Here is a 25,389-nt window from a genome sequence, read left to right on the forward strand (position 1 = left end):
GTCGACCAAAGGATCGCTGCGGTCTATGTCGACCAAAGGATCGCTGCGGTCTATGTCGACCAAAGGATCGCTGCGGTCTTAGTCGACCAAAGGATCGCTGCGGTCTTAGTCGACCAAAGGATCGCTGCGGTCTTAGTCGACCAAAGGATCGCTGCGGTCTTAGTCGACCAAAGGATCGCTGCGGTCTTAGTCGACCAAAGGATCGCTGTGTTTTTAGTCGACCAAAGGATCTCTGTGGTCTACGTCGACTAAAGGATCGCTGTGGTCTAAGTCGACTAAAGGATCGCTGCGGTCTTAGTCGACCAAAGGATCGCTGCGGTCTTAGTCGACCAAAGGATCGCTGCGGTCTTAGTCGACCAAAGGATCGCTGCGGTCTTAGTCGACCAAAGGATCGCTGTGGTTTAAGTCGACCAAAGGATCGCTGCGGTCTTAGTCGACTAAAGGATCGCTGTGGTCTAAGTCGACTAAAGGATCGCTGCGGTCTTAGTCGACCAAAGGATCGCTGTGGTCTTAGTCGACCAAAGGATCGCTGTGGTCGAAGTCGACTAAAGGACTGCTGTGGTCTCAGTCGACCAAAGGATCGCTGTGGTTTTAGTCGACTAAAGGATCGCTGTGGTCTTTAGTCGTAGGGGAATCAGACAGGGTGCGTTTATGCTGCCGGGGCCCTCTTTTTGTAACTGTTGACATGAAAGTAAAGCTTTTTTCTCGCTGATTTTGCCTTGCTGGGTGCCTCACATTTTTACAGGAGCGTCTAGAGTTGCAAAAAGCACAGCAGAATAGCGGCTGAGGACGAATGATTGTGGAGAAACTCAGTTTTTGAGATGTGTCCAATAAATCATCCATTAAATCACAAAAAACAGGTGTTAGTCAACTATCAATTCCTTTAATGGAGGACAGCCCTAGAATGGAAGTATCAGCTAAATAGCTTGCACTTAATGTCAGTTGTCCCAATGGAGGTGTCGGAAGACATTTGGTGAAATCATAACAGCTACTAAGCTTACATGTCAACAGCCTACTCACGATGTCAACAGAGTAAAAAACTACATTAGCCGATGTTAAAAGTGTGTTATAGTTGAAATGTCTGGAAAATCTGGACTTTGAGTTGGGACTGTTTTGTCAAAATACATTTGCAGTGATACAGTTTCATAGAAATTGAGAAACTGCTGGGAAGACAAGTACTTTAACATATTAATGTGAAAAACCTGCAAAACAGTGCTGCTCGCTGATTCACAGTATTTCCTGAAACTACTACAGTATATGTGAGGTTGAAAAACCTCCCATCATCTCCTGACATACTGTATGTTCATACTGTCTAGCCCAGACTTCATTTGAGGTGTACTGATGTGCAGGGTTTAACAGAAACCTACAAGCTGGCCGTATATTTAAAAATATGTTGTTTTTTCTATGAATGCATTTCAGACGGACTAAAGGTGAAATCACTTGTGTGAGCGTTAGTAAATCGTGCGGCTGAAGATGTTGTGTTTAAGTATTGGGTCACAATGCCTTCATGGATTGATTAGTGCATGTAGTGTACTGCTGATCACAGGGAAAACACTACTGTCAGCCTCTACTATCTCTACCTCGCTCACAGACGAACAGACACACAAACACAGACACACGCGTGACCAACGAACCGTCACAAACAGGTGAGATGACGATGATGGTTCTATTTTAATGTTCAGTTCTTTGATTTTGAAGGTTTCTGTCTTTTGAGAAGAAAGGAGGGTTGACAGAAGGGAGGCAGCGGTTCACTGAGCAGGTTGGGAGGTAAAGGGAAGGTAGGAAGGAGTGAGCGCTCTAGGCGTCGTCACAGAGGATCTGCTGCAGCACCATCAGCAGGTGTTTGAGGCCGTAGATGTAGCCCTGATCGTGGCTTTCGCTCGGGAAAACGTGGGCAAAGTCAATCATCCTGACTTCCACCTCTGTGTCTCCTCCACTCCCCTCTGTAGCGTCGCCTCCTTGTCCTTTCAGCTTCTCCTCCTCTTTCCTCCGCCTGTCTCTGCCCTCCGTCTCTCCATCCTCATCCTTCCCTTCCAGTTGTGATTTGTTTCCGTTCCCGTTTGGTGCTTGTTGCGACTCGTCTGTTCGTTTCCACGCAGAGTTGTCTTCTTCACACAGTGCTGAGATGTTACCTCCGGAAACTGAGCTCACCGACGTCTCCACAGCACCACTGTCTTCACTGTTGCCATAGAGATGACCCTTGGCACAGTGGTGGCGAGCGCCTTTCCTGTGGTTGGTGTAAATGGTTGCCAGGCTGTAGTCCCAGGGCACTGGCACCTGAATGTTGTTGTTGTTGTATTCGGCCACTTCCTCTTCCTGCCTCGCCCCTTCCTGTCTCGCTTTCCCCTCCCCGCCTCGCCCGCTGTCGCCCGCTGGTGACAACGTGGTAGTCTTCCCTGCGGTCGGGCTGATCGACGGGGTGCTAAGAAGGGACGAAAGGGAGGATGAGGAGGAAGAAGAGGGGAGGCCCTCGTAGACGAAGAGAAGGGAGCTGGCATAGAAGGCCAGCTGGTGCTGCGACTCAAACCAGCGCAGGATACACTGCACTCTGCGGATGCTGGCTGACACGGCATCCTTCCTCAGACTGACGCCATTATGGAAGAATTTAGCCAAGCCTGGAACAGAGGAGACAGTTACACATACTTGGGACTGACTGGCTGTTCAGAGAACCTGTTGGTCAAGTCTCTGCTGCAGAAATCTTTTAGAATTTGCACTTTAAACTGAGTTAGTTGAGAAAAGTTTCTATCATATTTATATATTTTTTTAGCTGTGTGCCAACTTCAGCAGAATTTTATGCATGCTAGCTTTGCAGATGGCTTGTACTGTGTCACACTTCTCACAGATCCTCAACTCAGGTGTGTCTCACTCATTGACAACATACGCCTATTTTGTTTCACAGCCTGAAATGATAATACATTAAAAAATACATATCCCACCTCATTTACACATTTTGCCTTACAACATTCAAGAGAATTTGTTTTTTCTCCAAAATTTAGGAAAATTAATACAAATTAACAAGCTAGAATAGCAGGGTTGGAAAAGTTATAAGTCCATTAAGAATAACCATTATAATAGGTATAATCAATCAAATTCCAAATTACACACCAAGTTAATTGGCCAATTGGAGTCAGTTGCCCTGACATCAACTGTGGTGGCTTTGAATACGTCAGAATAAAATCAGCTGTTCCCCGAGAAGCAAAAAAAATTCACTGGAATGTTTTAAGGCAAAATGTGTAAATCAAGCTGAAAAAAACACGCATTCATGCACGCACCATCTTTAATGGTGTCCTTAACTAGGCCCCTCCCGTAATGCTGGTCATAGGAGTCAAACGTGTCACTGCACATCTTATACACCTGAAATAGAAGAAAATACATTATGTTAAGAGTATGTTTTTGTACACATACATGTCGTAATTTTCTCATGAGTGAGCAAAGATTTATTTAGTTGGGAACTGAAAGTAAATAACAGCTTCTGTTGCTGAGATCCTTCCTTGTGCGTCGTCATAATAAATGGCATACATACAACGTATAAACAAGAGTTGTTTGTGCTAAAGAAAAGCCAATACACAAAACCCGTTGCTGTGCAGTTGCCAGCTCCCTCTGTTATTGTGTTCGTCTGTCAAAAGCAACACATGTGTTAAGATGCATGCTGACCAGGAGTGACCACGACTGTACTGCTGCTTCTCTCTCCAACTGATCCAACATGGACGCCCTCTGGTGTTCCACGGCTGCACTCACACCTGCCTCCATATGACCACTCATCAAACCATAAAAACTATTGGTAGCCTGCTGCATGCTGAGCCACATCATGGTGCCATGATTCTAGATTTGTTAGTTCTTCCAAGCTTCAACAGAGAAAAGTGCAGCTTACTGACAGTGAGCTGGGTCATGACCCAGATGTTGAAGAATAATTAAACAATTATGATTTTAGACAGGAATGTGCAGTTTATTTTAATTGGAGACGCCGATCCAGATATTAATAAGAAATAAATGACTAGATCGGAATGCTGGATCCCCCTCATTCATCCGATATCTGATCCAGCTAATTAGTCAATATCAGAGCCGATATCCAATCTGGGTATCGGATTGGTGCATCTCTAATCTGAAGTGTACCAATTACACACCGCTCTGTAATTAGTACACGATTACACAATTCATGTTTGAAAAGCAAAGTACTGTAGATATTCAAATGAGTCCGGTCGAGTCCTTTGATTGATGCTTTGTCCTGGAAGGCCTGGAAGTGTTTGTGTACCCTGATCCTCAGTGTAAAGGACATCAGCTCTATGGCTGCTTGTCCCCACCCTTTGTAAACTGGTTATAAATGTACTGTCCACTTAGTGCTCTGCTGTTTGCTCATGTGATCTTTATGGAGACCGCTGGAGATGAATGTAAAGGGGGGACAGTAGACTGAGGAGTGGTGCATGTTACTGTAGAACATATACATCTTTCACAACCTGACTTAGAGTTACTTATCCTTATCCATGATCCAATATACTAAAAAATTACACTGAAATAACCAATCCACATGTGGTTTAGGGAGAACCTGACCAGATCCATGAATCTATTGCCTGCATGTTCTGAGGGTTCCTAGCACACGTACGTTCCTCATGTATGAATGCTGATCGTGCTTTTAATTCTCTTCTCAGTTTGTCTTTATTTTAAAATAAGAGCACACTAGTAATCGCTATAACTTCATCTAGATTTACCAAATCAATTACCGAACTATGTTTAAAGAATAAGCTGATTGAGAGTGAACAAGATCTTTTCAGCCTGATAACAGCACATTGGGATGAAGAAAAGCCACATCGGAAGAGCAGAGGCCAACTCTGCAGAATGAGGACCTTCCACTTCTTTTTTTAAATCTTTTCCTGTCAATCTGCTCCCACACTATCAGGCCTCCATCAGGAAGATCATTACCACTAATTAGTCTCTTCTCTATCTAAACAAACAGAGCAGAGTTTAGTGTGGGAATGTTCCCTCCCAGCTCAGTGCCAGGCACGTTCTCATCTAAACTCCCTGTTCTGTACAGTACAGACCAACTTCACTGATTTCTCTGCTTTTCAGCTATCTGATCCAACTGCAGCTAATACTATTACTCTTTAACTCCATTCAGGCCACCTGCAGGCCCATTTCTATAAAATCAGACTGTTCTGGCAACACAATCCATTAAAAGCATCAAATCTAGACCAAACTTACACCTGACACCTAATGCTGTACGTGTACTGGGTTCAAGTCCTGTACTGAAGTATCATTCTGAAATACTTGTACCTAACTGGAGTATAGCTGTCACAAAATAAATAAATGTAGTGTCTAGTGTGTACTCGTGGTCGGATTATGAAGCAATGGACCCCTGGGCACAGACATGTAAGAGGCCCCCCACTCTGTCTTCAAAGAGTCTACTTTTTGTTGTTTTGTAGTCATTTTGGGTCATTTTACATCCATTTTTGGTTGTTTTGTATGTCTTTGTAATTGTTTTGCATCTCTGTGATTGTTTTGCATGCAGTAGTTTTTTTTCTCTCTGTGGTTATTTTACATCCATTTTTAATAATTGTGCTTGTCTTTGTCATCTTTTTTGTTTTCCAGTCATTTAAACTTTGTGGTTTTGTGATTTTTTTTTTCAGCAACATTTTATGAGTTAGGGCCCCAGATCCTTATGGGCCCCTGGGCCTGTGCCCGGTGGACACTGAACATGAGCTTTGTAAGAGGAAACAGGTGAACTGGTGGAATTGCATTTCTACTTTGGGTTCAGCATGTTGTTCCTCTAAAGCACATTAGAAGATGCAGGTACATTCAGCAGCCTTCTCACTTTATGTTGCTACAAGAAAATGTTGGCACTGTGCAGGGTTTAAGTCAGGTTGTGAAAGATGTATATGTTATACAGTAACATGCACCACTCCTCAGTCTACTGTCCCCCCTTTACATTCATCTCCAGCGGTCTCCATAAAGATCACATGAGCAAACAGCAGAGCACAAAGTGGACTGTACATTTAGAACCAGTTTTCACAGGGTGGGGACAAGCAGCCATAGAGCTGATGTCCTTTACACTGAGGATCAGGGTACACAAACACTTTAGGGTTTTAGATTACATTATAAAATATCTGTTTGCAGTGCACTTTACATGGAAGTGTTATTTATTTCTTTTGCTGCTAATGTACTCTTTGTTATTTGTTAATAAATAATATAATGTACATTTATATCTGTGGTAATTTGTTACCTTTTTTTAACAAGGCTAAATGTTTATGTCAAGCCTGATGCCTTCACTCACATGGACAAGTTTACGCTTCATTCATTCAGCAGTAGGATCAGATCGGTATCAGGTATCGACCGATACGCTCAGCCCAGGTATCAGTATCTGAGTGGATCGGGAAAAAATGGATCGGTGCATCTCTACTTCAGATTAGTTCATTCTACTTAGAAGCTAGCTTAAACTAGTGTTTTAGTTGGAACACATCAGGTCAGGTGAACATAAATGTCAAATTTGTTCAAGCCTCTGAACACCCACACAGGTGTTTTCAGTTCATCTGGGTGATTCAACCTTTTCCCAGGACTGTGTATGTGTGTATACTGTGATGGATGTACATCTTTCTGAGTCTCCTGTTAGTTTCACCTGATAAGGCTGGACAAATTACACTTTTATGGCTCTTATGACCTCATTAATTCCCATCAAAGCTCCACCCACCTTCAACCCGAGCAGAGGTCTAACCAGCCAGAATAAATGAGAATAACTGCTTACACCTGTGTGAGTGTTCAAAGGCTTTAAAGATGAGTAAACAATCCAACATGTGTTTATGAAGGAAACGGTTTGGTTTAATAATAAATAAGTATTTTGAGTATTTCCTTAATTTAATGGGATTTTTCCTTCTTCTGTAAATAAACAACTGCTTTAAATTCAACAACCAACTAAACACAACTGACAAAACGATATATATATATATATATATATAAATAAATTTGTTCACAAGTAATTTCCTGCCAAACTTTAAATGTATATTTAGACAGGGTTTTACAATCTGTATTTTTATGTAAACCTTTGTGAAACAAAAAATGAAGAAATGAAAATGAAGAAATGACAAAACATGCATGTTGCCTCTGAGAAATCTGACTTATATGTTTGATTATATTTTATTAAATTAACAAAATAAAAATGTGTAACACAGCAGAGTAAGGTGATAAAAAGTATTGTGCCATCAGTATTTAAAGTGTTATAAATGTAGCTCACTGGCTGTTTGTTGTTTGTTTCTTGCTGCAGTCTGATAATGATGATGCTGAGAGAAAGTTGCAATGGAAACTGATCAAAGTGATAAAGGTTTCGTTATTTGTATATCCTTCTTTCCAACAGATAAGAAGTTCTGCCTTTCTTTCCTGTCTTCTATCTGTTTCACCCATGCAGCCAAATTACTGATCCACAGCCTGATTCTACAGAGATTTGTTTGTGTGTGTGTGTGTGTGTGTGTGTGTGTGTGTGTGTGTGTGTGTGTGTGTGTGTGTGTGTGTGTGTGTGTGTGTGTGTGTGTGTGTGTGTGTGTGTGTGTGTGTGTGTGTGTGTGTGTGTGTGTGTGTGTGTGTGTGTGTGTGTGCACTCATGAGAGGGTCAGTTATGTGGTATTCACCTCAGTCAACAAGGTAAACATATTCCAAAAATGACAGTTAAATATTGACTCATTTGAGGAAGTTCAACAGTATGATGCTGTTCATCACTGTATGTTATCAGTTACTTCTACTATTGTATTACTAGGGGTGGAGTATCGAGGTGCCTCCCCACATTTAGGATTGGAGAAATTAACATTTGTGCAACAAGCTCCCACTCAAGACACATTTTAAAGTATGTACACTACTCTGATATGATTTATACTTGGTTTAACATGGGTTTCCCACATAGAAAGCAAATAAAAACTTGAGGTAGAGCTGGAAGCACATCTACTGTTTCTCCCTCACTGAGAAACTCTGCATCTGGCATCTGCTATCCTCACCCCGCCCACCGCTGCTCGGTTCGTTCTAGGTTGAGACTCATCAGTGACCTCTTTTAAGCTTTTACAGAAGGTTGACGAGCAGGAGGTGTAGGTAAAGCGCACAATCTGCTCATCAAGATGACCAAACAAATCAGAGATAATCAGCCTGAGGCCTACATGTTTGAGCTTCAGACAGGAGGTGGACGGTCATGGTGGTGGGTTTGACTTGCGGAGCCCCACAGATGGACAGACGGAAACAGAGCCAGAGCTGCCTGCCAATGGAGCTAACGTGAGCGAGCTGCAACTTAACCCCTATTCGGACGGACTTAGTTTAATGTGGGGACGTGGGGCGAAATAGTCTTAACTCAGGACGTCTGCAATATAAAAGGCCAATTCTCATTGGATTAAGCAATCTCTGTATTCTACCAGAGGTAGGAGGGCTTACTCGATTTACCACTGCTGTCACCTCCCTGTCTCCATGTGCGTGCTACGTAACTTCCTGATGTCACAAAACTAACTAAACATGAAACTAAATGACAGAATCAATTATCTAAAAAACAGTGATAAAAGTACTTCTTCAGGAGCCTCCATGCTCAAAAATATGTAAACACTACGTATTGACGGGATATAACGGTATATCAACATGTTTTTTACAGAGGGTTGTATTCAGAGGGGGATTAGTTTTACCTGAGGGATTGTTTCCAGACCATTTTACAGGAGGTAAAAATCATCTTCTTCTCAGAATAATTACTGACATGGTGCATTTGGACAGGACTAAAACCTCAGGTAAAAATGACTGTACCCCACGTCCCCACATTAAACTAATCCCATCCAAATAGGGCTTAAGTTATAGTTTGTGTCCTGAACCTGGTGTCAGTCTCAGATGAGGAGTCTGCTGTTGATAAAATGGTCAACAAGCAGATGTATCAGAATGCTAAATGCATTGCATTACATTACATTTCGCTGACACTTTTATCCAAAGCGGCTTCCAAGTCCATTTAACCATTAGGGTTCAAACCAGAAGAGCTTGGATTAAGTATGTGCGTCAGCTTCAAATAAACCAAACTACAAAGAGCTAAATATAAGTGTAAATTTAAAAAAAAAAAAAAAATTGTTTTGTTCAAATAAATCATCTTCGTGCAGCAAGCCGTTTAGCAGATGCAGAGGTCAGTGGGCGAGTTGGGGTGTAAGGTTTAATCATGTCCTGGATGTAAGCTGGGCCTGATCCGTTAGTAGCACGATATGCAAATATTAGGTTCTTGAAGGGAGCAGAGGAGAGGTTCAGTGTGAGAGAACTTATGTAGGTTGAAGACCAGTCGAGCGGCTGTATTCTGGATGAGCTGCAGAGGTTGGATGGCACATGCCGGCAGACCAGGCTGAATGGAGTTACAGTAGTCAAGGAGCCAGGACCAGAACCTGGGCTGCCTTCTGGCTGTTGTGCCATGTTGTGCAACATGTATCTGCATGATCGGGTTGTTGAAGCAATGTTGGCGGTAAGGGAGAGGGAGGTTCCTTGCAGTCTGGGTGGGAGCTAGCACAGAATTATCAAGGGTAGTAGTAATGTGATCGGTGGGAGAGCCTTTTCCAGGAAGGAAAAGCAACTCTGTCTCGTCTAGGAGTTTCAGGTGTAGTTAGCATCTTTTATTAGTTTCTGTTGGTTGTTAGCTTGTTAGTTTGTAACTAGGTAGGGCTTTCATAGAGCTCAATTTGAATAGGAGGCCTGTTGGAGTTCTTATATCTGGTCAGATATTTAGCTTGTGAGCTAACTGTTGCATTCCTGCACCATTAACACCATCATGTCTAATCTTCTCTGCAGTGGGGAATCTCTGTTCTCAGAAGAGAGCAAGTCTCACAGGAGACCATGTTGAGATGCTGACTTTCCTCAGTTTGATGAAACTGGAATTGACATGTCACGTCATCGTGTAGTTGGAAATATACGGTCTATGGTTGGCTCAGACACTGTAGAGTACAGAATGCTGTGCACAGAATTCATGGCAAATGCACTTTAATTTTCTTTTATTAAGGAATACCTTTTTAGAACATTTTTTTCTTGTTCATGATTGGTTTACAGAAAAATTGAGTCTTGTTCAGCACTTTGCCACTCCCTGGGTTTAAATGGACAGAAATGTTATTTATCTTTTGTAGTAGTATTCTAAACAACAGCAATGTTTATTAAAATAAATACTTTGAATTGTCTATATTATTTATTGTCTTTATTGTTAGTTAGCACAAGCCCAAAAAAACCTTGTGGTAAATTGAAAAGCTGGTAGCGAAAGAGCAATTTATCCAATAAGTCAACTGATCGTTTCAATAATCGATGACTAGTCGACAAATATCAAAATAGTCGTTAGTTGCCGCCCTAGTGTCTGACAGCTATGATGACAGGGCGTTTTCTCTCTGTACTGACAGTTCGCTCTTAGCTCAAGGTTTCAGGTTTCTTTTCTGCTGTTGAGATTTGTTCCCCGTCCAATAGTGTTTCACATATCAGACAGCGGATTTGTTTATGGATTAGAGACATAAGAACTAAAGTTTACCTTAATACGTTTGAATCTCATATTTCAGAGAAGTGCACAGACATCTTCTCCTTCAGGAGAGGAACGTGAAAACACCGCTCTAGCGACAAACTTTGACCAGATACAAGCCACTATAGTCAGTGTCAGACATTTTAGAGGACAGACACCGAAGACAGTGATTGAAAAAGACAAAGTAGAAGCGGCTACCTTCAGACGACATTTGGATTCTTCTAGCTCAGTTACTAAATATCCAAATCTAAACTTTAACACGTCCTTTCAAAAGCCTACATGATGCACGTGGATGCAGTGTGAGTGATGTCCCTGATTTCTGGTTCTAAGGTTGTGGCTCAGGTTTTGATTGATACTCTCCAACCGGCTGTTCTTCTCCGACTGGCTCAGAATGCTCAGAAACTGTAATAGATTTGGTAGAGAACGTAAGGTTCTGTTTTTAATCATACAGAGATGCCAAATCACCACTGATTGCTTGGCAGCATTATATTTTTTAAGGTTTTTATTTATTACAGATGAAAAGTCACCTTGAGACTTGTGACCCTCCATGTTACATTTACTCAGGCTGCAGTTCAACTTCACCTGAGAAAACTGCAAAATAGAGCCCTAAAATGCAGAACTATTTACATGATTAATGCAAAAGGAGCAATTATTCAAACTTCAATCACGATGAAAAGCTGGTACGTTTCCTAGCTGTGATATGACTGAGTCGGATGGAGTGCCATTAGAAGCCATGTCTCAGTCTGAAGTACACCAGTTTCAAACTAAAAGAAAGAAAAATAGGACATAGCCCCCCCCTCTGAGTTTTGAAATCATTCCATTGATAGATTAAAGATCGTCCACAGCAGGTCAAACTCACCCTCATGCCCAGGACCAGGAAGCCTATCTCCTCCATCAGTGGGTATTTCCTGATCTGCTGCTCTCGTTTCTCCTGTGAGGCGAACGGATCGTAGCTCCGCTGGCCCAGCTTCACGTCCATGATGCACGGCTTCACGAAGCGCCGAGTCACATCCTCCAGCTTCAGGTACAGGTCTGAGGCAGCGGAACGGATACAAGAGTGATGATGCGTGGAATGGAGATATCACCAGCTGGTTCATATGAGACTAATGTTGGCTTTCATTTTAGATTTTTTAAATCATACTCACTAGTCAATATTGCTCAGAAAATGTTTCTGATATGATAGTATGACAGAGACTCTTCCTCCCTAATTTCTGACTGCATGTTAATATGTCTCATTTCTATGAACATAAGATGTCTGAGAGAAGTGTTAACAGTGTGATGTGGGACAAAATAAGCCAACTTCAAAGAACTTGCGGCGACTGTTGCGTCGCCTCACGTCGCCTGTTGCGCCGCCTCACGTCGCTTGTTGCGCCTCACGTCGCCTGTGTCTAATCCAAAAAGTGTCACTTGAACACACTGCAAAGACTACAGCTAACGGCCAACCAGTACGTACGTTCTGCGTCTGCATGACAGGAAATAAGACTCCATACCAGCAGGTGATGGTAGTCTGAATTTATCTTTCAAACAGGGAACTGAAGTACGATAGGACAGATTCAAGACGCTAACTAGCCAACAATCAACCCAATGTTGAAAACACAAGCAAATAAATCACACAAATTAATAGGGAGCGTTTCTGCTAAAGAGCACAATGGCTGAAAAAAATAATCTGACTTGATATAACGAGTTGGTTTTCCATCTCACAGTCTCTTGACGACTTCTATTTCTCTTTACTGACTCAACTGCCAATCACAGTGATTGCAGGACTCACTGCAAAATCTAGGACAATGGATTCTCACTGTCGGCTTGGTGTGTCCCTGCCTTTAAACCTGCTGTAAAAACCTTTCTTATTATACAAACATATCACACACTGTTTAGAAGAATAAGAATTTAGAAGAAGTAACGGTAGCTTGTGGTATTTGGCTTTCATAGCTGAAACTGAAACAATACAATCGTTCCTTAAAGTGTAATTCCGGCATAAAATCACCACATGGTATTTACATTTGCACAAATCAAATAAGCCATCGAGACAGTTTTTTTTCATCTATACTATTACTATATACTATACTATTAACTCGTTATTACTAGTGTTGCATGGTAAACAGATACTAGAAAGGTACCTTACCCCAAGTGAAGGAGTTCAAGTACCTCGGGATCCTCACTAGTGAGGGGACGATGGCGCGTGAGTTTGGCGGTACTGCAGCCACCGCACCGTTGTGACGAAAAGAGAGCGGAGGAAGGCAAAGCTCTGGATCTACCGGTCAATCTTGGTTCCTACCCTCACCTATGGTCATGAAAGCTGGGTCACGACCGAAAGAACGAAGTCGCGGGTATAAGCGTCTGAAATGGGTTTTATCAGGAGGGTGGCTGGAGTCTCCCTTAGAGATAGGGTGAGAAGTTCAGCCATCTGTGAGGAACTCAGAGTAGAGCCGCTGCTCCTTTGCGTTGAAAGGAGCCAGTTGAGGTGGTTCGGCATCTAGTAAGGATGCCCCCTGGGCGCCTCCCTAGGGAGGTGTTCCAGGCACGTCCAGCTGGGAGGAGGCCTCACGGAAGACCCAGGACCAGGTGGAGAGCTATCTCCACACTGGCCTGGGAACGCCTCAGGATCCCCCAGTTAGAACTGGTTAATGTGGCCTTAACTCAACATAACCAAACCTCTGCAGAAGCAAGAGTCCCTTCACAGAAAACAAAGCACCAACAACGTAGTTAGTGAACCCAGAGTTTATTAAAAGACTTACCTATTGGCCCCTGTACCAGCTCTCTCATAGTAAAGACCATTCAAATCGATTACTAAATGTGATCCAAAAGGAAGGAGCACATTGGTGCTACCTGAAGGGAACTCTAAACATGCTACTGCAGAGGTTTGCTGTTATTTTGAGAAGTATTAGTGGTTAAAAAAGACGTTTTAATGCCTTCACCGTACTGCCCCGAGCTAATCAGTGTTAGCCACGTCCGACTGTTAGTGACTCTGATTTCTCTGTTAATAGTTTATACAAAAAATAAACTTATTTGATGTGTGCAACTGTCGAAAAAGACCATGGGATGGTTTTTCGCCGAGATTACACTTGGGAAAGTGATGTGGCTTTAACTCTGTCGTCCCATTGACAGTTGCAGGGCCTGGACCTACAGCTAAATGTCCTGCTCATATGTATCTTCATCAAAATTGAAAAATCAAGATAGTTTGTTTAGGTTGTGCCAAATATGTACCAAAATAAGGATCGTTTTAAACTCAAAAATATCAATATCAGTTTTGGATTCAAAGATCAAGTATCGAATGGACTAAGCTATTGGTTATTCAAAGTATTCTGGACTCAGGTAAGAGAGAGGGGGATACACGCTCAGAGCTCAGTCTCAGTCTCAGTCTCTTACCGTTGGGGCTGTCAGGAGACGACCAGGTGCCGTAGTACTTTGGTAGATGGTCCTGCAGCTCCAGAAGGCATGGATCACAGCAGTCCTCTGCATACACCTAGGACGGACGGACACACACACACACACACACACACACACACACACACACACACACACACACACACACACACACACACACACACACACACACACACACACACACACACACACACACACACACACACACACACACACACACACACACACACACACACACACACACACACACACACACACACACACACACACACACACACACACACACACACACACACACACACACACACACACACACACACACACACACACACACACACACACACATATTACCACCATCATACTATACAGAACATACAGGTGGATACTGTAAATTTAGTGTAGGGCTCCAACTAATTATTTCTTTCATTATGGTTTAATCTGGTGGTTTCTTTTTGGATTACTCAATGAATTGTTCCCAGAGTCAACGGGAATCGTTATCACATTTATGATAACAACATATTTGAGTCAGTGAACAAAAAGAGAGAGGGGGAGGGTGGTGTGCTTCATTAATGACTTAATCAATGAAGCATCAAAGCTGTGGCTGGTTAGTTTGCTGTTGATCAACTCATCAATTAATCAACTAGTTATTACATCACTAATACAGGGCATATATGATAAGGCTTTCCCACCCTGACAAGGAAACTATTCTGATGTAAAAAAAAAATCTGAATTCATTATCATGAAAATGGTAAAGGTGCAACACAACATAGAGTATTACAGCAGCCCCATATTGTTAATTATGTCCGGTTATAGAGACTAGACTTCCAGCCCTGTGCAGGATGTCGGGACCGTGCGAGACGTGTGTGTTGGGATAAGGTTTGACTGGTTTGGTCAAGAGACAGGCGGACATGGTAGCATGACTCACTGATGTTTGTATGAGAGTTGCTGAGGCTGACAATGCTGCTAAGCTCTAAAGCAAACACTGAAGCTCCGAAGCAGCATACATGTGCCACTGTGTGATTACATAGACCCATATGGAATGCTTGATATACACTGGAGATCGAAATTAGAGAACAAATTATTAATTCTTGATTTATTCTGTAAATAGTGTTATTTTTCTATTATTCAGAATTTGATAGAATATCCACTGTGTCTATACCATTGCTTTACTAGCATGATTTTAAATAACCAAGGAACTTCAACAAAAAACTTTATTTTGTTAAAAAAAAAAAAAAAAACAGCGATCAAAATTAGAGAACCCTTTCAGATCCCTCCCAGTTATTGGTGTTAATCTGCACCTGGTGACAGTTGACTGAATTGTTGGACACACCCTATTTATCTGCAGCTCTCCTGGTTACTTTACAAGATGGAAGCTGCTCTAAGGAGACTGAAACCCAACAGCAGGTTGTCCAGATGAAGGCCAAAGGCATGACCCTCTCAGCAAAACCTCTCATCAGCAGAAAGAATAAAAGGCTAGACTTGCCTTCGCTGAGGAGCATGTTGTGTGGACAGAGGAGAACTGGTCCAGAGTGACTTCAGTGATAAGAGGACATACAGTTTATTTGTGTCTGATGGAAACATTATGTTGGGCGTAGGACTGGGGAAAGACTGAATCCAAAGTGTGTAACGAAGTCAGTTCAATCTGGAGGAGGAAGTTTCATGGTTTGGGCATGTTTTCTACAGCAGGAGTTGGGCCTCTTGTACAGCTCCATGGCAGAGTGAATGTAAATGTTTATGTGAACCTCCTTCAGCAACATGCAACACCTTCACTGCAACTGTCTCCCAATCAGCTGCAATCTTCATGAAGACAATGTCCCCTGTCACACTGAACACAGGTGAAGCAGTTCCTTGAAGCTCAGAATATTGAAACAATGAAATGACCAGAGTCCAGATCTAAACCCCATAGAGAATCTCTGGAAAATCCTCAGCAACAAAGTAATGTGTAATAAACCCACTCCAGTTAGAGAACTGTGGAAGAGACTGAGTCAGAATGGACCCAGATCAAACCAGAGCAGTGTGAGAAACTAGTGATGTCCTGTGGGCGCAGATGTGCTGAAGTCATTCAAAGCTGTAGCCTCTACACTTCCTGTTCATTTTTGACAAAATGGTTAATGTTCACAAAATAAAGGATTTTGTTGAAGTGCCTTGGTTCATTTAAAAAACATGCTAGTACAACAGTGGTATAGACACAGTGGATATTCTATTAAATGTGTGGTTCACTTGGTATTCAAAGTGCTGTTGAATAAGCCAGTATGTGAGCCACAACAGAGGCACATGCTCATTCAAACATAGTCACAGCTCTAAATACAGAGAGACCTTACCCAACTCTGGCTCATTACTGCATTGTGACTAGATCACATGTTATGCAATACAAAAATATGACAATATGCACTATGATGCTAAACAAGGAATTGCAATATCAAGTCAGTTAGTTAGCTGACAAACAATATTAACAACTAATTTGAAAATCACTGAACTAATTCACCATAGAAAAATGCTTCAGAATGTCTGTTTTTGTTTTTTCATTGGGAAAGATGGGCGGTTCAATCCCTGTCTCCTCCAGTCTGCATGTGAGCAAGACACTGAACACAAACCCTTGCTCCCAAAGGCTGTGCCTTCAGTGTGTAAATGGTTAGAGTAGATCCTGATGAGCAGGTGGCACCTTGCATGGCAGTCTCTTCCACCAGTGTACGAACGTGTGATATTATATATGATGTGTATACTGTATGTAGAATATTTCACAGACATGAACAAAATGAGGATATTTGTACTCAACTCAACACTTTCTCTTTTGTTTCTGTGGACAGGATGTAAACCTTCTCTGTTTAAGAGAAATATGAATGACAGTTGTAATAAAATGAAACATTCTGTAATTCATGGACATCATCATAGGCAAAACTCAATGCAGAAAGGCGGACTCTTGAGATGTCTCGACATCTGCTGCATGTGTGGACAGTTTCAGCTGAGTAGACACTGAGCACTGTTCATGCAGGTAGCCTGGCCCGCCCACCGCCCCAGAGGATTGTGATTGATTATAGAAACCCAAACAAACCAGAGCCGTTTTCCCCCCATCCCAGAATGATAAGCCGGTACGCAAGACTATGCCTTTGTAAATTCTGTGAGTTGGTCATTAAACTCACTCTTCACTACATTATGCCATTTTACAGAAACAAATCAACTGATTGGTCCTTAATGACCAAATGACTAATGACTAAATCTTATTAATTGGATATGTAGACAGCAGTGGTAGCAAATGCAAAGTGCAGTATTGTATACACAGACTCTATAAAAAAAAAGCTTGATTCTTCCCATGACACTGCTTTTCACATGGCTTTTGTTTACGCAGACAGCTTAACCACTGAAGAAATGGTGATACTACAGAATGTTTACTCTACAAATTGTATTATTACATTCTGATTTTCACCTAGATTTTTATGATAACCTTTATACAAACTGAAAAAACAAAACAAATACATAATATATAATAGGGCGGCCCCCAAATAGTCGACCAAGCACTGGTCGACCAAAAAATCACTAGCAGACGAAAATTTCATTAGTCGCAAATAAAATAAATATTTGGAGCCCTGTCTTGTCAAAATTAAGTGAAAATCTATGTGACTGAAGGCTGGAGGGCTTTTAATTTGAAGGGCCAGATACAGGAAGTCGTGAAACTCACTCACTGTCAGTGTTTTTTTATAACCGCATGATGGCTGTACATCATGGTTAGACAGTTCATAATTAATAGCCAATCATGTCGGGAAAAATGTCTTAAATATGGGACCCTAAGAAGGTCACATGCAAACTTGCAAACTTTGCCTATCACTCGTCACAACGAACATGACCTCTCGCCTTAACATATATACTGTATATATGCGTTGATCAGTCGACTAATCACTCTAAATGACGACCACTGGTCGACCAAGAAAATCCTTGGTCGGGGGCAGCCCTAATATATAAACACATGTCTCATCCGTATGTGATTGTGTGAGAGTATAGATGTTATGAATACAGGGCTATTACCATGCTGTAAAACTGCATCTCTCTGGGACCTCTGGGTGGAGGCTGAAGCTGCTTCAGAACTGTTCCATCTGGATGCTGTAAAATACCTGCAATAAATACAGAAATGGCGGTGAAAATCAAAGCAATGTTTATCAGAGTACAGCACAGGAAAAGGAAGGAACAGCTGACGAGAGGACCCAGTCATCTAGCGTCAATCCTGGTTTTAGTGTATCAGCGGGACAGTGCAGTAAAATGATGACTCCCCAGTTTAAGGTTGGTCAGCAGTTCAGTCATCATTGTAAATGCAAAATATATTGCCCATTTAACCATTCAGTGCACTGTGTTCTCTGCCTTCAAAATTGAGGTTAAGTTAAATATTGAATGATAAACTCTGACATTTATCAAACGCACACAACCTAGACAGCAGTGTTGAAAGATAAGTGAAGATAGATGAAGACAGAAGGAGCCTCATATAAGAACATGATAACATAAAAAGTACAATCCGTCAATATGGCTGTGCTGAAATGTGTTAAGAAATGTGCTACAGAGAGGAAACTAAAGAGAGAAAGAGAGGGAGCAACACGAAGGACTTTGCTCTTAATATATATACACACCAATGAAATATTGTAGGTATTCCTGAGATCTCAATGAAAAACTCGGAAACAGTCCAACCTGGCAACACCAGCAGTAATAGGCTTGATCTTGCAGTGAATGTGTGGCCTCTCAAAAAGGCGTGTTTTGATTGTTTTTTGCAAAATGAGGGTTAAAACAACAATTAAGATACTATCGCAAACGATATATATCGCACCCCCCTTAGCTCAGACACAACACAACCACTGAGGTATGTGCAGTGACCCACATATAGCACGGGCACATTTTTTGCGCTGTTACACCACCTACAGAGACGGTTGCATTGAATAAAATAGCAGCGTATTGCAATAGTGTCATGCTGCGGAGCTCCATTCTCAGGCCCCCTCTGGCACTGGGACTCCAGTGCCAGGACCCATGGTGGAAAATCACCCCTAGGGGTCTCTAAATTTAAAACATCACGCCGCCGTGAAGTAGCGCGCATGGGAGTTGCAGTGTTTATTGCATACTTGCCAGCCCTCCCAAAGTTTTTTTTCCCGGCATTATTTACAGACAGGCGTCCACAGGCAGCTGCGTGTTGCTGCAGAAGCCTTTTTAAGTTCAATAAACATTCCTTTGTTAAAATTGAGACTAGTAACATTTGTTATCATCGTTGTGTTATTTTGAAGATGTAAATTGAGGGAGCAAAAGGAGTATCGGCTCCAAATATCGTCTCAAGAAAATAAGCAGTCCGTATCGGTCATCGGCTAAGGCAAAAAAAATTAAAAATCAGTAGCAGCCCTTAAAAATTCATATCGGTTGATCCATACTTTAGACTAAGGTCATAATAGCACTCACATGGCAGAAGTGTTACAGAAGGCTACAGAGTGGTTGGTGTGTGTTAAAGGGGCACATGCAATGTATTGTACATTGTCTTATGTGTGATTGGCCAGTTTGTAATGCACACTAACAAATCTAATAAGCTAATAATTTTCATCTTCAGCTACGCAGATATCGTGATGTATCATAGATGAAATTTTTTGCAATATACTGATTATTGCAGATATCGGGTATCACCATATCGTTATCACAGGCCAGATATCGTGACAGTATTGAGCGTGAGTTACTCTACTACTACTGTGCGCATTAGCTTAGTGGCTGTAATTAGGCTTGTCACGTCAAGTTTTATTCATGTTACGTTTATTCAGGTTATGTGATTACTTTCAAATGAAATAACTGCAAATAATGTTAGCTAACGTAACGTTTGCGTGCTGACTTGTCAAAGGGTAAGGTTACTGAGTCAACTACCCAAACAGCCATCATACTGTGGTTAATTCAATCATGGTGTAGCCCTGCATTGTTATCCATGGTCAAAACAATAATACTAAAAATAACTTTGAGCGTGTTGAGCATTGTTGTAAGGATATGGTTACATTACAGTTTAGCCCGGTGGCTGGCATTCCCCTACCATTTATATTAGGGGTGCACCCCTTGAAGGTCAAGTTCATTTTACTCTAGTTTCTATTAGGGCTGCCCTTCAAATAGTCAACCAAGCACCGGACGACCAAAAAAATTCGGCCAAAATTCCATAAGTCCATTGATCGCAGGGAAAAAAAATACATTTGGAGCCTTGACTTGTCAAAATTAAGACAATATCTATGTGACTGGCGGCTGGCATAAAGGGCTGGAGGGCTTTTAATTTGAAGGGCCAGATACAGGAAATAATGACACTTACTCACTGTCAGTGTTTCTTTCTAAGACAGCTGGTCCCTTCAGACAGTTGAATATTAAAGGCCAATCATGTCTAGAAAGACGTCTAAAATACGGCCTTAACATGTTCGTAACATTAGCCTAGCTACCTGCCCGTGGCGGCCGATCTGACAGTCATCTTCCTGATTTTTTCTGACAAATTCAGAATCTGAAATAATTTGCTGGGGTTATTAACAGGCTGCGGACTTAAAGCGTTCGGCTGTGCGCACTTAAATAATAATGGTTATTAATTATGTTGGCTTATGTTATTCAGTCGCTGAGGCTATACTATATACTGCTGTAAGTCGACTAACCGCTCTAAATGATGACCACAGCCCTATTTTCTATATAGCGCCTGTTGTTAATATTTCATGTTCAGAGACGAGACGAACAATCGTGGTGCAGTAATCACGATGATGCAAGTTATAATCTTACTGTTACAAGATTCATGAAGCACAGTAACATGATTATTATTTGACGTTATGTTGTTTCACTAAATGTAGTAGGCTACTCATGCCCATTCCTGTTCTCTACCCCCTATCACTCAAACCCCAGTGACCAACCATCCTTTGGAGATTAATTTATAACCTAATACAGAACTGACTGTCAATCATTTAGAAATTTGTAGCTATTAGTTTTAAAGGTTATAAAGTCCTACCCTGCTCTCAACATGAAAAATCATAATGGAACAGCTGACAGATGAGTACCACTGAGTAACGCAGCCGGACTTTCACCTTTGCGTTTCTGTCTTGCATCAGACCCTGTAACTACATAATGATCTCACTATGAAAGCACACAAACCGTGGTCTAATGGGGGAAAAAACTCAGATTTGCATGTAAAGTTTCCTGACAGTGCTGACTTTAACTGTGGGCCCTTTTCCACCTTTGTGTTGCCTCAAAATGATTGGGAATTAAGGAAACCACCCGCTTCGGTCAGTGATTAAACCTCAGCACTCTCAGCCCTTCGTGGCACATAACTGGCCATCGCCAATGCACATTTAAGCCCAGATCATAGACTGGAGACCTTGGGAAACAGAGCAGTTGAAGGAGGAGTTAGCAGGATCATTTTCAGTCAGCAGCAGTACACGCTGAACAGGATTCCAGTACTTGTTCTACAACTGTTGTTGTGGAGAAAGAGATTGCTGGCTCAGTCTCAATACTGTGTCAATACTAGTTTCCCCTGCCTGTTACTTTGAGTTTATATGTGGCCAGTGTTAATGATTGTCCACTACCAAGCGCAAGAAGGGACTAAGATAGAACCATTCCACATCACTGTCAAATATACTATATATATAGATAAACAGTATATACTGTATATCACTTAACTCTAAATGCCTCTTTCTACCTGATGATCACTTCTGACAGAAATGAGACAGTCTAAAGCAATCAACAAATATTCTGAATATATAAAAGAGACACGGACACCTTAGTTTGCATTATTCTGATAACATTATTGACACGGTTTCTAATTTAAGATATAACAGGTTTCATGACACTAACTTAGGTGTATTGTTTCATTTCTCTTCAGCAAAACTAATCTGCTACAGTTAATAGACATTTAAAGCTGTCAGCTTTAATTTTCTATCAAAAAAATGTGGTAAAACACACATTTAAAAAGGTACAAGTAATTGGAAATGCAACTAACGCTGCCCAAGATGCTGGTATCCGCACATACATGAGTCTATGAACCAATCCCATACCATGTAATGTGACCCCCCAAAGAGTCGTTATTTAAATATATGTATTTGTTCTCTTTTTGTTGACTGATGACCGACTGTCAAACTAGAAAAAAGGTGTCTGTTTGTTCATGTTATACAAACCTGAGCCCGGCCGTACAACAATCATTTCCCATCCATAGGTGACAGTATATAAACGGCTGCTCAGATGATAAAAATATAATAAAAAGAATAATTATATTTATATATAGATTATTATTTATTTTTTTTATTTATTTATTCACTACTCAGTATCAGTCAATATGCAAGTTCAGATATCGGAGTCAGTATTGGAAAGGAAAAACTGATATTTCAACATCTTGACAACTAATGATTGTTTTCATGATTGATTAGTTAATCAATCATTATATAAATTTAGCAATTAATCATTTTGTTTACAGGATGTCAGAATAAAATGAAAAATCCCCATCTATGAGGCCAGGGTGATTTCTTCAAATGTCTTGTTTTGCCTGATAGGAAAACCCAAATAGATTCCATTTACAGTGACATAAAAACAGCAAATCTACACTGGAGTAGCCCGGAGCTGAGAATGCAGAGTCATTTTGACTCCATCGGGGTTGCCACTCTTTTTTGTAGAGATCATTTTCCAGGACGATTTTCAGCGATGGTAAAACAGATGTTTTCCAAAAAGTGAAGTATTCTTCGCCACTCTGAAACGGCAGCTTACACAGCAAGTTTCCACAACATGACAGCCTATTCGAGACCTAATGTCCTCCATTACGTTACCATTTGAACATTAATCTGACACACACAATTTAGCCCTTTCAGATGATAGTGTTATCCGTTTTGAGGGGTTCTAAAGGATAGACTAGCAGTTCATTCTCAGCTAAAGGAAAAGCGAAGAATATTGAAATATTTTTATAATCAAACTAAATAATAATCAGGACAACACATTCTACTTTTCCCCTCATTTTCCATGACTCTTTTCTAGGATGCGTGGGATCTCACACTCACACACTGGACTATATGAATTTTCTGTCAATCTAATATATTTGTGTCAGACCACAGACAAAGAACTGAAAGTTGTGGAGCTTAACCATCCTGAGGTCAAGTGAGCAAAAAAGGCTGAATCTGTGCAACCCTACTTCACTCATTGTACCTCTTAGATTGAATATATATTTTCAAAGCATATTGTTTTTATTTTCTGTAAATCATGTAATGTATGAATTAACTCAACTCATTTTTAGCTCTAGAAACAGTGAAGCTGGAGCTCATATATCATAAAATGACAAACAGGTAGAAACAGGAAACTTGTTTACAGCCCTGGTAAACCTGTAATTTAACACAGTGAACACAGATTAACCAATTGGAAAGAAAACAAACGCTGGTTCACACCAAACGTTTGGTAAAACCGGAACACTTCAGCCAAAAGAAACAAACATGTGGATAGACAGGTTTGTCCTCCTGACAGAAAGAGGAGTCTTCCATAGGCTGCAATTCATCAAGGTAACTGACTGACCTGCAGTGACTCATCCATCTGAGAGGTACTTTAACTAACACCAGCTGACTGTATCATGCACAATCAATTCAGCTCAACACCTAGCCTGATAACACACAAAGGAAGCTTTAATAATGTCAGGTGTCCTGTGTGCACGGGTGTGTGCCAGTGAAGAATAGAGGGGGGACCATGGAGCAGGGATGTCATGGGAATACATACACAAATGATCCGTTTGTCAGTGTAGGGACCCACGTATGACCATGTAGTTGGTGTAGATTAGAGAGAGAGGAGAAGAATGGAATTGATTTGTACAGGTACTTGAATCTTACCGTAACTTAAGCATGCTGGAACAAATCACCATTCTAAGTTTCTACAAAACCTCCTGATTCATTGTTCTTGCTGGCATCAAACATAGCATACCAAGAGCTAAGACAGAATTAATTGTTACTACGTCTTCCACAAATATAACTTTTCACTAACTTAATGTTCCCACATACTTTTTCCAAGGCGCAAATGCTGTGAAGAAAGTTATGTGTGTGTGTGTGTGTGTGTGTGTGTGTGTGTGTAGATAGATATAGATGGATAGATAAGTAAGAAAGCATTGTCTCGTTTACTCACCCACTGTATCCACTCCATACTTGTGACCCGCCACCTGATGAGACAGCGGGACGCAGCCGTTGAGATGAGCCTGGCCTTGAGGCCCCAGTGGCCGCTGCCCGCACTTGTCTTTCGCGGGGTGTCCGCCGGAGAGCCGCGAGGTCAGGCTGACCCCAACAGCGCCCGAACTGGGGCTCAGTTCCAGCCTTCCGAGAGCCAGAGAGGGCTCCATCATCACTTGACGCTGAGTTGTTGACATTTGCGAAATTATATATAAAATTGGGGAAAGCACAAAGTATTTGTCCAAGAAAAAAATAAAAATAAAAAAAGTCAACAATGTGAATATCGAATCACATACTGTTATTACATAAGCACTAAATACAGCCCCGCACACAAATTGTTAGGGCGTGAGGTTGAGAAGCCCTCATGGAATTGGTCCAGTCCAGACGAAAGCAGCACAGCAGCCTCGGTCGTTTTCGCTGTTTTCGACCGCCGACAACAACCACATTGACGGGCAACACTGTCGTAAGCTCCGCTGTGTCCGGTGGTGAACCAGGGCTCCCGAAGCAGCGCTAATTCAATGATTTTCATATCTTACACAGAAGCATAAATACACCCTGGCCACATCCCACTTCCTACCAGTGTCAAACGCAGCATGAGCAAGCACGACTTCCTTTCGTAGCTTCCACAATAAAACGGACGTGAACTTGTGGATACTGCGGTCAGTGTACCTCGGTAAAGAAGAGCCGGAGTTTCTTGATGCTGATAAAAAGTCGGATGTCGTCCCGTCCAGGTGTTACGACAATGTCCAATCTCGAACGTTATTCAAGGAAAAAATATATGTACGTCGTACCTTTATTGTGAAGGCACAGCCATCCAGCTTCCGGTCTTATGTCTATCAAGCTTAGCTAGCCTGACGCAGATCCACTTCCTAGCTTCAGAGAAGTAAATACTGTTATGTCTTAGTAAGGGTGATGTTACGACACACTCTGGAGTGATATCCAGTTCCAGTAGAAAGAAGCTGGCGGCGCGAATGGGGACAATACGTCTCGGAATTGCATAAAGAGGCTGTTCAGTCCTGGTTTTGATTGCTAAGTCATCGATACTGTCCATTAGGCTGTGAAGCAAGCCCTTCCTCGCGTCACAATTGAGCAGGCGAAAGGGACGCCACACTTGCCGTACAGCCGCCCTCGAGACGAAGGCTTATCCTTTGATGTTGAGCACAAAAACGATCCAATGGTCGACCCAAATCCATGGTAGTGAAGAGGTCGACAGAGCACTCCTCATCTATAGATACCCAGGTCAGTGTAGGCGGCTACCTTCTACGTCACAAACAGCGCCCCAAGCCTCCCACACGTTTGCGACACTTGCCATTACTGTCGCAAAACATACACTCGCGGCAGCAGTCGCTCGTGCCTCGATTTGCATTTGCGGTGCTGTGCGTGCAT

General features: G+C 41.8%; 1 protein-coding gene across 1 annotated transcript; it reads right to left on the reverse strand.

The window, feature by feature from the left end:
* Positions 1-263: 263 nt before the first annotated feature.
* ipmkb (inositol polyphosphate multikinase b) lies at positions 264-25,041 on the reverse strand. Its single transcript, XM_083932242.1, has 6 exons — positions 23,963-25,041; positions 17,876-17,961; positions 13,838-13,934; positions 11,331-11,503; positions 3,273-3,354; positions 264-2,615 (listed from the first exon to the last, which is right to left on the reverse strand). The coding sequence occupies exons 1-6, from the start codon at positions 24,198-24,200 to the stop codon at positions 1,798-1,800; spliced, it is 1,494 nt and encodes a 497-aa protein (XP_083788368.1). The 5' UTR covers positions 24,201-25,041; the 3' UTR covers positions 264-1,797.
* Between the last annotated feature and the right edge of the window lie 348 nt (positions 25,042-25,389).

The sequence above is a fragment of the Echiichthys vipera genome (assembly GCF_963691815.1).
Source record: "Echiichthys vipera genome assembly, chromosome: 18".
Lineage (NCBI taxonomy): Eukaryota > Metazoa > Chordata > Actinopteri > Perciformes > Trachinidae > Echiichthys > Echiichthys vipera.